The sequence below is a fragment of the Sinocyclocheilus anshuiensis genome, unplaced genomic scaffold (genome assembly GCF_001515605.1).
Source record: "Sinocyclocheilus anshuiensis isolate Anshui unplaced genomic scaffold, SAMN03320099.WGS_v1.1 scaffold947, whole genome shotgun sequence".
In the NCBI taxonomy this organism is placed as follows: Eukaryota; Metazoa; Chordata; class Actinopteri; order Cypriniformes; family Cyprinidae; genus Sinocyclocheilus; species Sinocyclocheilus anshuiensis.
The window spans coordinates 46,678-59,104 of NW_015547686.1; the positions used below are offsets into that span (position 1 = coordinate 46,678).

The window sequence follows — 12,427 nt, forward strand, 5'->3', positions numbered from 1 at the left end:
AATAGAGAAGGAACAGTGACTTGAATGATAACAGTTTTGAGGGTGATTACAACACACACCAAAGATGCTCTTATTTTTTCACAGCTATCAAATCCACTGTATTTTGCGGAGATGCTTTGAAAGAAGAAGAAAAATGTGCAATAGGTGAGACACTGCAGGTGAATAGGGTAAAAAAAAAACTAATAGTTATCGCCTTGCCCAGTTGATTGATTACATTGATAATTTCAAACATTTTTTGCATTACAAGTTTTCTAAAATGTTAGGTTTAACTATGCAAATGAGTCATTATTTAATGAAGTATGTGCTAATTTGCATACATTTCTAGTACAAAAAAATCTAAAAACTGGATGATGTCAGTTTCAAAGTTCTTTTACATATTAGAGTCAAAAGATTTTACAGAGGGAATTTTGGGTATCTCATTTTTGTCACTCCATAATTCAGAAAATGCTTAGAATGGACAGAAAACACTATATTTTTTCACAATTTTTGGGGGAATAAAATGCTGTATATAATCAAGCAAATTATATATGAACGAATCCCTCTGTAAAAACCTTCAGGATATAGACAGGAATAAAAATGTAAAGTTTGGTGTGTGTAAGTGCTACTGAAGTGGAGATTTATGGCTCAGTGTAGGAGAAAAAACTTTTTGAGAAAACGGACTTTAAAAATATGAATTGTAATTGAAATCTATTGAAACAAATAGATAACGTGCTATAAAAGAAACACTTAACAGTGTCTTTTGGATGTTTTCTTTCCACTTGTCTTAAAAAACACTATGAAACACCCAAAAGCCCAAAATCTCAAACTTGACAGGTGCGTGAAAAAAAACTGCGTTTTTGCCTGCAGTGTCTCCCCTTAAAAGCCATAAAGTTTCCTATTAGTAAATTTACTAATAGAGTAAAATGGGAATGCAGACAAAATTATTAAGATTAATTCAATAAAATAGTTTTTCATCTTCCAAGATCATTTAGGATGCCGTGCAACTGATTACTGAACGCTCTCATCTATGAATTTATTTCACACCAAAATGTCATGCAATGCTACAATAAATGTAAAGCAGTTTCAGGGCAATCGCCTCAGCTGAACAGACTTAAATCAAACTCATGTAAACTAATACATTTCTTATAAGGTTAAATGTAACTGTAATTCAATAATGGTGTTGCACAGATTCAATGGTCCCAGAATGAAGGAGTGTTGACATAGAGGGAGACTTCTAACATTTATGGCTCTTGTTCTGTTCAACACATTATGATAAAAGAGACCTGACTGAACCCACGTTTGCTTTAGACAATTAGATCTTAATATGTGGCCCATTTTACCTGTTGTTCAACGATTATAACAACAACAACAACAACACATTCTTGGGGGTGTGGTCATACGTCTCCTCGGGCATCCGGGCCGTTTACACTGAACTACACGGATCGCAAACCGGAAGTGCCGCATGAAATTTGAGTTGTGAAGACTTCTATAGGGAGCGCTGAAAATTAGGTAAATTTATTTCTCCATATTTGATTCATAACATCTGTAGTTTTTTGCTCAGCGTTTTGTTCTCTGATCCGCATAAGCCTCTAGTCATTCGGCAGGGCGACACTTGTTAGAATTTCCGTTGTGTTGAGTCAAGATGAAACAGGTTTGCAGCTAGTTAGCTTAGCAGACTGTCGAATGATCATAACGAGCAAATATGTGCGGCATTTGGCTTTTTGCTTGAACGCCATCACTGAGACCTAAACTGTTGCGTTTTATTTAAATCACATGCCGACATGTTGACTGTTCTTGCTGGTTAGACGCGCGATTGCACGTCCAGATGTTGCGTTTCCCTAGAAACGCTGACACTATCTGTCCTGATCGTCTAGAGTCTAGACGTGTAACTACATCACACGATCAAAAAGAGAGTAAACGTTTGTCATTTTACTAAAATACTCTGAAAGTTGGAAGAACATGATCGGTTATGTTGTCTGACAGAAGATTACTGACCTGCCACAGATAAATCGCACATAGACTAACGTTACCATCTTTATGGGCAGAAATCAAGCTCCAAGCCCTGATCCCAAATGTCGATTGTTTTTCCTGTAATATTGTTCATGAGATAAGTAATAGTAAAATCTTGGCTGTACCATGGTTGTTTGTACATGGAGGTACCAGTACCTGTTTAACAAAAAAGGGGTTTTGGGTTGTTGACAGACATGCACTGCAGTGTAACATGGTATACTTCATCTAAAACTATTTTAAACAGCCATTCGTTCTTATATTATTATTATTGTGCATGCAATTTTTATGACCTCACATTAATTGAGAGACGTACATGGAACATTTATACTTTCAAAAAACAATTTGTCTCACCGGCAGGGCCATTTAGAATGAACTAGTGAAGGCAATCCTTCATATATCCATCCTACCCTCACAATTTATTAATTACCTTAATAAATTTCTACCTTAACGCAAATGACCTTATCACAGCTAATCTACCAGTTTGCTAATGCGATCATCTGAGACGTGCAGAGATCATTTGTTATGTTTTTCTCTCCCTTGAATCTATGTGTGGATGGTGACACTGCAGAAAGATTAGCAGAATCACATGATGCTATTAAGCTCTAGACCTCACACTCAGTTTTGCTTTCGTCTGATTCATTCTGCAGATTATTCTGTGGCATCTCACTGTGTTTGTCAGCTGAGCTCATCTGAACCATCTGGCTCTACTTGAAACAGAACTGATAATTATCACATTTGCATTTTTTTTGCAGATGTCTAGTAACTTATGACTGAGGAACGTTACAGCAATATGGAGCTGGTTTTAGCGATGTCTGGCACTCAGTATTACTGACCAGCCACAGATGAACTACCATGAGAATGAGCAGAAATCAAGCACAGATCCCAATATTTTTTTCCTGTAGTATTGTTCATAAGATTATAAATTATAGTGAAATCTTGATTGTATGTAGTTTGTTAATAATTATAAGCTCATTAGTACATGAGAAAAGCACTAGCTATTGATTTTATTCTGGCAGTTATTGCTCTATATTGTGGTCTTTATATTTTAGAAAGTGTAGTTGATTTTGGAGGTGTGGAGGTTTTGGGGCTTCTTCTTTAGGTCTCTTGTTTTTAAGCTCTCTTTAGGGTCTTTGTTTCTGTCTGAAGTGCTGGTTGATTCACTGAGTGCAGCCTTGAAGCACAACTGTGAAAGAGGCGCATTGTTTTTGCTGATGATCTTTCGAACTGGCTAATGAATTAGATGGCACTGTAGAGTGGGACAGGACTGATTTTGGACGGTGCTGTTTGGTTAGAACCAAAAGATGTACGATCAAGTATAGACATCAACGATAGTCCAACTAGTAACCTAAGAATTGTGAAAGCTTCTTTATATGGTTTCTTTGACTATAAGCAATCTATAGCAAGATTGCTGTCAGTATTTACAACAAGGCTAGATAACTGAGATGCTCTTTAATCAGAGCGACAGATTAATGACCCGGGTTACATCACCTGAAGACTGTTCTAATGTTATCACATTAGTTAGAGATAGCAGAATAGAGGCTGTCACAGATGTTAGTAAATGTGAAACTGGCTCTTCAAGGGTTGAGGATATAAATAGGAGCAAAGGGTAAAACCTAGAATTGTTGTCAGTATACGGCTGGACGGACTCATCGCCGTGTGGCACCAAAGCGAGGGACTGTCACAGCAGATCACTGTCTGAGCCCTACTGATGCCTGCACTAGTAGCCCTGTGACTACACACAGATTAAAAAATATAGCACATTCACAGTGCCACAATGTTTTAATACTAAAAGAATGTAATTATAACATAAGAAATAATAATATTATTAAGAATTTAGTTCCGCAAATCTTGACCCTGCCGACATGAACAACTAACACTAGCATGCTGAGAAGATTGATTGTGATCATTATGGTTGTGGCAAATAAAAACATTTGATGATGAAATGAAATCTACGGGCAAGCTTTCAAATGGATGCGCTGTGTACTGTTTTAGAAAGAACAAATGGTATTAATTGTTGGGGGTAGTTTGCTTACATGGCAGAGCAGCTAGTGGTTATGTGATCTGGAAATGAATAATTTTTCAATCATGATTTTTTTAAATGGACACAATTTGCTAATTTAACAATAAAATATAATGCAACAGTTTACCTGTTCTTTTGAATGTGATATTGTTGCAATGAAGAAGTTAAGTTTTTATTATTTTTTTTTTGAGTTTTGTGAGTAGGGTTGGGCATCGTTCAAAAAGTTTCAATACCGATACCTTGACTACCCTGATCTTTTCTGAAACGCAGTGGAAACGCCAGTATGCACAAGGATCATTTTCATTTTAAAACGCCATTTTTAAAAATGCACTAGTGTACACGCAGCCTTACATCTATTAAACAGTTCTCATGGGGGGCAGATTAATAGTTAGCAAGATTGAGTTATGAAAACAAACTCAAACGACTTGTTCAGCATTTGACATTGTGGTCAGTCACTGAACATGGAAGTGTGCCCGTGTGCAAATGCTGCATTTACCCAGGCTTATGCAGGACAGACAGGAACCTAGTGTGAAGGCAGCTGAGCTTTCACAGATCTCGGTATAACATTGTGTGGTATTGTAACGTGCTGTTCTGTGTCTAACCTTTGTGTGTGAATTGTGTTGTCTAAGAGGACCATCATGTCCTCTGACCTGCTGGTGGACCTTCAGGATGATCTGGGAGGAGATGACTCTCCTAGCGCTGCCCTGGACCAGCTCAAACTGGTACAGGACAAACAGTGGCCACCAGATGACCCTTTTAGCCTGAGCAAATCCGGTGAGTGCATGGTGGTGGGAATTGTGCGTGTTTGTGTGTCATACAGGATAATAAGAATTTTAAAATTTAGTTTCATATACTGATCTTTTCAAAGAATAAACCAGTGTAAGAAAAAGGAAGTAATTGTCTTTTACTTTTGGCCTTAAATTTTATGACAGTCAACCATTGTTTACCAATACCATGAAAATGTATTCGTCAAAAAAATAAAATAAAAATACAGTAGAAATTAAAACCAAATTCTTGTTTGGTTTTTGTTGTAATTCCAAGTATAGGTCACCCCAAAATGAATGTTTAGTGTTTAACACGTTGAAGATTAGCAGGCTGACAATTTATATCCTCACAAAAGCCAGTGTACTGAATTAATTCATTCCATTTGCATCCATAAAAAAAAGAAAAGTCAGAACGGTTCAGAAAAAGTGGCTTCCTTTCCTAGGGGCTTAGGTCACACACTGGATGAGAAGCAGGTATGGCACACCGGATGCGTCATTCTGTACTCTTGTTCTCAAGTTTATGGCAGCAGTCCAAAGCAGTGAACACAATCACTAGTATACATGCAAAAATTACTTTTCAAGAATGAACAAAGTATGTGATACCACGGCTGATTTTACTCGCATTTGTTGGGTTGGTGGTTGTTAATTTCAAATCCTGATCATCTGGTTGAGCTAGCAAAGTGCCAAGTGGGATCTGAGAGGCTGACTTTCCTCTATCACTCTATAGCCATATACTCTATAGCTTGTGTTTGGGATATTTTATGATCGTTTTAGTTACATGTTTTTTTATTTTTGTTTGAAATGTAGCATTCATTATAGTCTTTCCTGCAGCGTCAGATATTAAAAGCCTTGGCGGCACATCACATCTGCCCTGGGATGACCCCTTCTATGACATTGCCAGACATCAGATTGTGGAGGTTGCAGGTGAGGTATTATGAAATGCACAAGCTTCACCAGCTAGCGTTAATTGTAATTCTAAAATCTCCTGATCTTTCTCTTTCTTTTTAGGTGATGATAACTTTGGTCGGAAGGTCATTGTTTTTAATGCTTGCCGCATGCCTCCCCAACATCAGCTGGATCATCATAAACTTCTCATGTAGGCATCGCTGCTCTACTTCATTTATGTGGTTCATTAGATGTGCTCAATACACTGTGTCGCCTGATAATTAAAGGGGTCATATGACGTTGCTAAAAAGAACATTATTTTGTGTATTTGGTGTAATGAAATGTGTTTATGCAGTTTAAAGTTAAAAAAACACATTATTTTCCACATACTGTACGTTATTGTTGCTCCTCTATGCCCCGCCTTTCTGAAAAGCGTCGATTTTTACAAAGCTCATCGGTCTGAAAAAGCGAGGTGTGCTGTGATTGGCCAGCTATCCAGTGTGTTGTGATTGGCCGAATACCTCAAGCGTGTGACGGAAATGTTACGCCCCTTACCAGGTTCACGAAACTTTCCTCCGTAAAATGCGCTGCACACACTCGAATATTTGGGTTGTACTGTTCTGGAACAGTGTTGTAAATAAAACTTAACCACTAATTTCTAGTTTTTCTCTCTTTTCAAAGGCAAAACAAAGTAGTTTGGCTTTCGCAACGAAACACACAGCATCTCCACGATATGGTGGCGGCAACAATACTACAGCGAGAATCAAAGTTACGCCTTCTTTCTTTGCGTGAACATTTGGGCGGTGTTATGCAAATCTTCCCACACAGTGACGTAGACATGTGGGGGCGTGTTAGAACGAGCCGTTTTAGGTAGGCGTGGCTGATGTTCACTTTTATAAAGAATATCTCTTTGGGTTTGAGACTTTAATCTTTGCGACTTACAGATCTTCTGTATGCACGAACAGCTTGTATCACTCCAAAGACAAAGGAAAACATGAAATCGCATCATATGACCCCTTTAATATTTCTGCATTAACTTGTCCAGGCTGTCCTATGTAGATGATCACAAGACACTCTAAAGATCAAGGTCAAGTGCAGGGAACAAGAGTACAGGGAAAACATTTATAAGGATCCAAGGAGAGAAGTTGTCCATAGAGACAGAAAGAGAAGATATATCAGCGCTTTTGATATATCAACTGATGTTTTCTGTTTGTTTGTGCAGTTAATTTGGTTAATAATAATATATTTAGATTTTAATTGATATGTTGTACATATATATTTTTTTCAGTTCAATGTTAAAATATACAAGCTTATGTCGATTTTAGAATACTGTTTTTATTTTTATTTTTTTATCCTGGTGTGACATTCAAAATAATAATCGGATAAAATAATCAGAGTTTGTTGGAAATGTTGTCAAAAGTTTTTTAAAATTATAACGTGATTTTGTTCACCACATTGATACTTAATCTGAAACTTTATTTCAATGAAATAATTATTGAAAATAAGTATTTTACATTTTTATGTAAATGTATGATACACCATATGTCACATAATTTGAAGATTTCAGGGATTAACTGTCAGTTCTTCCAAGATTAAAGTTAGCTTAAAATGCCAAAATGTATATTCCCATGAGAAATGTATTTAGGACGATTCATGAGGTTTTCCTTTCTTCATTTTTTGGTTAACAGTCAACCACTCATATGCTGAGTTATAAATTAATCATGTGTTCAATGGGCCAAAGCACCATAAGACAATGTTCAAAGACAATGAAGTTTTTAATGAAGTGAAATCAAGACTTAGTTCAGTTCCCTATTGGGAACTTCAGGAGTTGTCTGAGAACAGAATGGTTTGTGTAATGAAATCTAGAGCAAATGTCAGACTCTGAAGATTATAAATAAAACCTGAAGTTTCAGTAATTGACAGCTGATTCACAAATATGCTAATAAGTGCAGATGTGCCTTCTGTTTGTTTTAGTGTCTAATATGAACTCAAACTCGTGGTAAAAAAAAGACAACTTTTGATTTTGTGTGTGCATTTATTGATATTTGTGTGCAGGTATTTGAAGCAGACTCTTGATAAGTATGTGGAGAGTGATTATACCCTCATCTACTTCCATCATGGTCTGACCAGCGAGAACAAGCCCTCTCTAAGCTGGCTTCGGGATGCCTATCGAGAGTTCGACAGGAAGTGAGTGATGGTGTTGTTAGTGAGAGGCTCATGAGTGCTTTAACAGCAGCACACGAGAGCAAACCTTATTGGTTCTGTCAAGCTTCAGTATTGCTGTGTCTGTTGCAGGTATAAGAAAAATATCAAGGCGCTGTACATAGTCCATCCCACCATGCTTATCAGAACCATCCTTATTCTCTTCAAACCCCTTATCAGGTCAGTGCTACACTATGCTCAATGTTATTTTATTCTCACTTTGATTGTAGAGTGTGATCTGTACTGTAATCTTAATCTTATAGCCTGAATGCACAATACTTCATAATACATCACAGATGGATGTGCTTATGTTCTGTTTTCAGCTTTAAGTTCGGCCGTAAGTTAAACTACATAAATTATTTGAGTGAGCTGGAGGAGATTGTGAAGTGTGATCAGCTGGTGATTCCCAACAGAGTCCGAGAGTAAGAAATTCTTAGATATGCTTTGCTTTTATAAACACAGTTATACATGTGTTCGAATCACACTGTCATATCTTAGCCCAGATTAAAAAGTTATTTTGAGGTGCATTCAGGAGTTTCTTTGTGTAGGTATGATGATAAGATCCGTCTGTCCCTGAAGCCGTCTGTCGTCCCTGGACCGATCTCTCCCCCTCGTAGTCCTCCGCTTCCGTTCCAGCAGTTTGGCGTTCCACTGTCAGTGTAAGTTAAGTCGCTAACAGTTCCTCTCATATCTCACACAGCTGCTGTTAATGACTGAAAGCAAGAAATTATTCCTGAATGTAATTGAAGATGACAGTTTCATTTATACTACAGAATTTAATAGAAACATTTTTACATTTAGATTGTGCACTATGAGAAATTCTTTTTTGCTATTTAGATTTTTTTTTGCTTATTTAGATGATGTTTTGTATTGTTGCTTGTAATCAGATTGAGAATTTATACTACAGAATTTAATAGAAACATTTTTACATTTAGATTGTGCACTGAGAAATTCTTTTTTGCTATTTAGATTTTTTTTTGCTTATTTAGATGATGTTTTGTATTGTTGCTTGTAATCAGATTGAGACACAGGGCGGCAGACTCAGAGGGAATTCCACTAGTTATGCGTGATACTATTGGATTCCTGCAAGAGAATGGTAGGTCTTTTAGTCAAGTCAGATTTATGGCTCAATCAAACCTTTTACGTACCTCTAAACGTGAATGTACTGTATGTATCCACGTAAGGTTGGATATACTAATAGTAGTCTTTTTGTTTAGCCTGGGGGGTGGGTTGTGGAATAATGGGCCAAATTTATTATAGAATAGTGTAAACTTTATTTATTTACTTTCTTAAATTGAGAATGTGAATTTTATTCCCATCTTCATTGTAGGTCTTAAGACAGAGGGAATATTCCGGCGTTCTGCTAATGTTTCTTTGGTTAAGGATGTTAAGGTGAAATATAACTCAGGTAAATTCATGTGATGCGGAAGAATCCTCACACATTTCCTGTTCACAAGAATGATTGGCATCAGTCCTTAGAATGTGGCGTGTGTGTGTGTGTGTCTGTAGGAGAGGAAGTGAGTTTCTCTCAGCTGGACGATGTCCACTTGGCAGCTGTGATCTTAAAGATGTTCCTCAGAGAACTTCCAGAGCCGCTGCTTACCTATCAGCTCTACAACGACATTGTCAACTTCCACAGTGAGAACACAAAACACAATGCACTCACATACCAACACCAGCAGCTTCCAGAAAGCTCACATACATGCGCACACACACATCTGTACACCTACTATACTGACATTTGTTTACTGATTGTTAAAACCACAGCTTTTGCATGTAGACTATTTACAATGAGCCTTGAAAGTGACATGACCACACACACATTCACACAAACTTGATTTGCATTCCATGTGTGTTGTGTTATCAGATGTTGACACAGAGTCTCAGGCAGAAAGGATTCGGAACATGCTGATGTCACTTCCTGAGGAGAACTATGCATCACTGCGCTTCCTTATACAGTTTCTTGCTCAGGTAATGCTCATCATAATCGGCAATGTTCAACAAAAATAATTTTTACTTAAAAGTTCAATTTAACTTTTTTTTAAGTTTATATTTATTATATATTTACATATTATTATTAGTGCTGTCAATCGATTAAAAAAATTACTATTAACTATAGTTACTATTAACTGAAATTAATCGCGATTAATCCTACCTAACATTAAAGTTTTTAAATATACTTTTGTATTGCAATAATTTCACATTCAATCTTCAAATGAATGTACAAACAACATAAAGAAAGTATATTTTTTAATGTTTAATGGCATCTTACTGAAGGCCAGAATCAATGATACCAATACTGATTTCTCTATAAAATTGCCATTGACAATAGCCATTCAACATTACAGTATAATTGAGAGCTATCAATTTTAACATTTATAAGACTTTAAAAAATAACTTCTAATTTAAGTGAACTTAAAACAATCTTCACATAAATAAACCCATTATAATAAATGTCATATTTACCTGTGCCCTTCAGCAGAAATATACAGAAATTGAAATGATCAAAAACTAAATTCTAAATTAAATATAAAAAGCTATACAATTTCTTATTTCCTCTTTTTTTTCTTTGTCCTTTGATTAATAGACATTACAGCAGCTGGTTATTAGGTTATTTTGGCTGTTATTTCTTTAAGAGCTGCCGCTGCTGAACGTGACGCGGATTCTACATGCATGCATTTCTCTCAAATCTTTTTTACCTTTTCTGACCCACTTCAGGTCTTAAAGTCTCTATTAATGAACTGACGAGTTAAATCGGGTGTGTTAGATGAGGGAGACAGTGCTGGGCTGCTCCAGGACTGTTTTGAAAACCATTTCAGAGACGTTCTTAAACGTGACTCATATAAAATATATTACATGCATGCAGTTTCAAGGCAGCTTTAATTGCCTTTTTGGTAACTTCATGACTTAACTGACCACGACATTGCATGTACGTAGTTTATTTTGCGCTTTGATATGAAAAGATACAGGCTAGAGCACGCGCTGTGAGCACAGTACCATTTCCGCGCTTGCTTGACTCACGCCTGGCGCTGAAGTGAAGTGGAGCTGTGTCTGAAACCTCTCCCGTTCCCCGTTCACACTGCCAGCGACTTTTTCTCCGTATGTCGCTAGACTCTGTGCTGTGAAGACGCTTGTGGGCGTTCCTACTGCTGTCGCTCTAATGTTATTGGTAGACTGCACGTCTGGACATATCTGGACATATAAAATGCAATCACAAACTATATATTGCCGGTAAAACTAAGATATCATTCGATTATGACTAGGAATTAGACTTAAAAGAAATAAAAGTACCATTCTGCTGTTGGAGAGTGTTGTTATATAAACTACAGCAGTGCTCGTGCATTAAATCATTAACCGGTGCTAAACTGCTCACTGCATCATATAATTAACAACTCGAACCATCAATGTATGAATAGTGGTCGACCGATATATTGCCAAGGCCGATATATCGGCCGATATTTGGCATTTTCAAATATCGGCATCGGCCAATAAGTTTTTCTGCTTGGCCGATGTGTTCGAGGCGGGACTTTTATTTTGACGGCGCTGAGAATGACAGCGCCAGAGCTTGCTTTTATATTATTAGTAACAGAAAGGCAAACATAATACTTTCTCGTTTGCCGTCAGCATTCAGCAAATACACATATCATTTAAACAAACCTTTAAATGACTAATGAACATTTAATTTCACAAACCTTTCAGACTTAGTCGAATCCAGCTGTGAGATCTTGTGAAGTGTGCATTTGTATATTGCCTGATCGTGTGTGCTCTGCGTAACAGTCGATCCGTGCGAATTGAATCCGGACAGGAGGAGAGTTCAGCTTCACTGGAGACGCGCGATCAACTTTAAACTCGTTATTTCAAACTATGCTGATTTATGCATTTGCACACTGTCATATTCGTGTCATTTTTACTGCGTGCTGCATGTAAAATGAGTGTTACCTTGGCTTTAGTTGAAACAATATGATTCCCAATGCACACAAGATTCCCAAGTGCCCTGTTGGTTACAGTGTTTACTTACTTTTTGTTTATATATTTTAAAATATTTCTTTATTTGTGAAAAATACTGTAATAGAATTATAGAATCAGGAAGTTGTCATCTACAGTATAAGTATGTTTATTTACATTACAAATAAAAATGATAATTAAAATAAAAAATATACTTATATATATTGGCTTTATATCGGCCACCCTGCTCTCTAAGGTATCGGCATCGGCTGTCAAAAAAACATTATCGGTCGACCACTATGTATGAATCAAACTCACATAGACAGCCAACAGTTTATTTTCTCTGCATCATTTTTTTTTTATATCCATGTATGTGGTTACAGTAAAATCATATTCATATAAAACAGTGAAATCACTCAGGAAATCTGTCCTGTCTTGCCTGCACTCGTGACGGTGACGTGTGTGCGCCACTGACAGATTCTTCACTCCTATTGGTTGTTGCTCGCGAAATTTGCTGTTCATTTGCATAAAGTTAAACAATTTGTAACTTTTATCGCTTGACACGCCCACATTCTGTCGCCAACGGTCACTGTCGCTCGTGTCGCCGGAAGTCGCCAGCTCT

The 12,427-nt window shown here is 37.0% G+C and overlaps 1 protein-coding gene across 1 annotated transcript in view; it reads left to right on the forward strand.

Annotated features, from left to right (window-relative positions):
• The first annotated feature begins 1,403 nt into the window (after positions 1 to 1,403).
• Positions 1,404 to 12,427, forward strand: part of LOC107703283 (rho GTPase-activating protein 1-like) — a 14,524-nt gene continuing 3,500 nt past the window's right edge. Inside the window, exons 1-12 of the mRNA XM_016505853.1 lie at positions 1,404 to 1,488; positions 4,639 to 4,783; positions 5,605 to 5,697; positions 5,782 to 5,869; positions 7,714 to 7,845; positions 7,954 to 8,040; positions 8,184 to 8,282; positions 8,409 to 8,519; positions 8,880 to 8,956; positions 9,191 to 9,268; positions 9,370 to 9,498; positions 9,728 to 9,831. Coding sequence (XP_016361339.1) covers positions 4,648 to 4,783; positions 5,605 to 5,697; positions 5,782 to 5,869; positions 7,714 to 7,845; positions 7,954 to 8,040; positions 8,184 to 8,282; positions 8,409 to 8,519; positions 8,880 to 8,956; positions 9,191 to 9,268; positions 9,370 to 9,498; positions 9,728 to 9,831 — 1,134 coding nt within the window. The 5' untranslated portion in view covers positions 1,404 to 1,488; positions 4,639 to 4,647. The remainder of the gene's footprint in view (positions 1,489 to 4,638; positions 4,784 to 5,604; positions 5,698 to 5,781; positions 5,870 to 7,713; positions 7,846 to 7,953; positions 8,041 to 8,183; positions 8,283 to 8,408; positions 8,520 to 8,879; positions 8,957 to 9,190; positions 9,269 to 9,369; positions 9,499 to 9,727; positions 9,832 to 12,427) is intronic.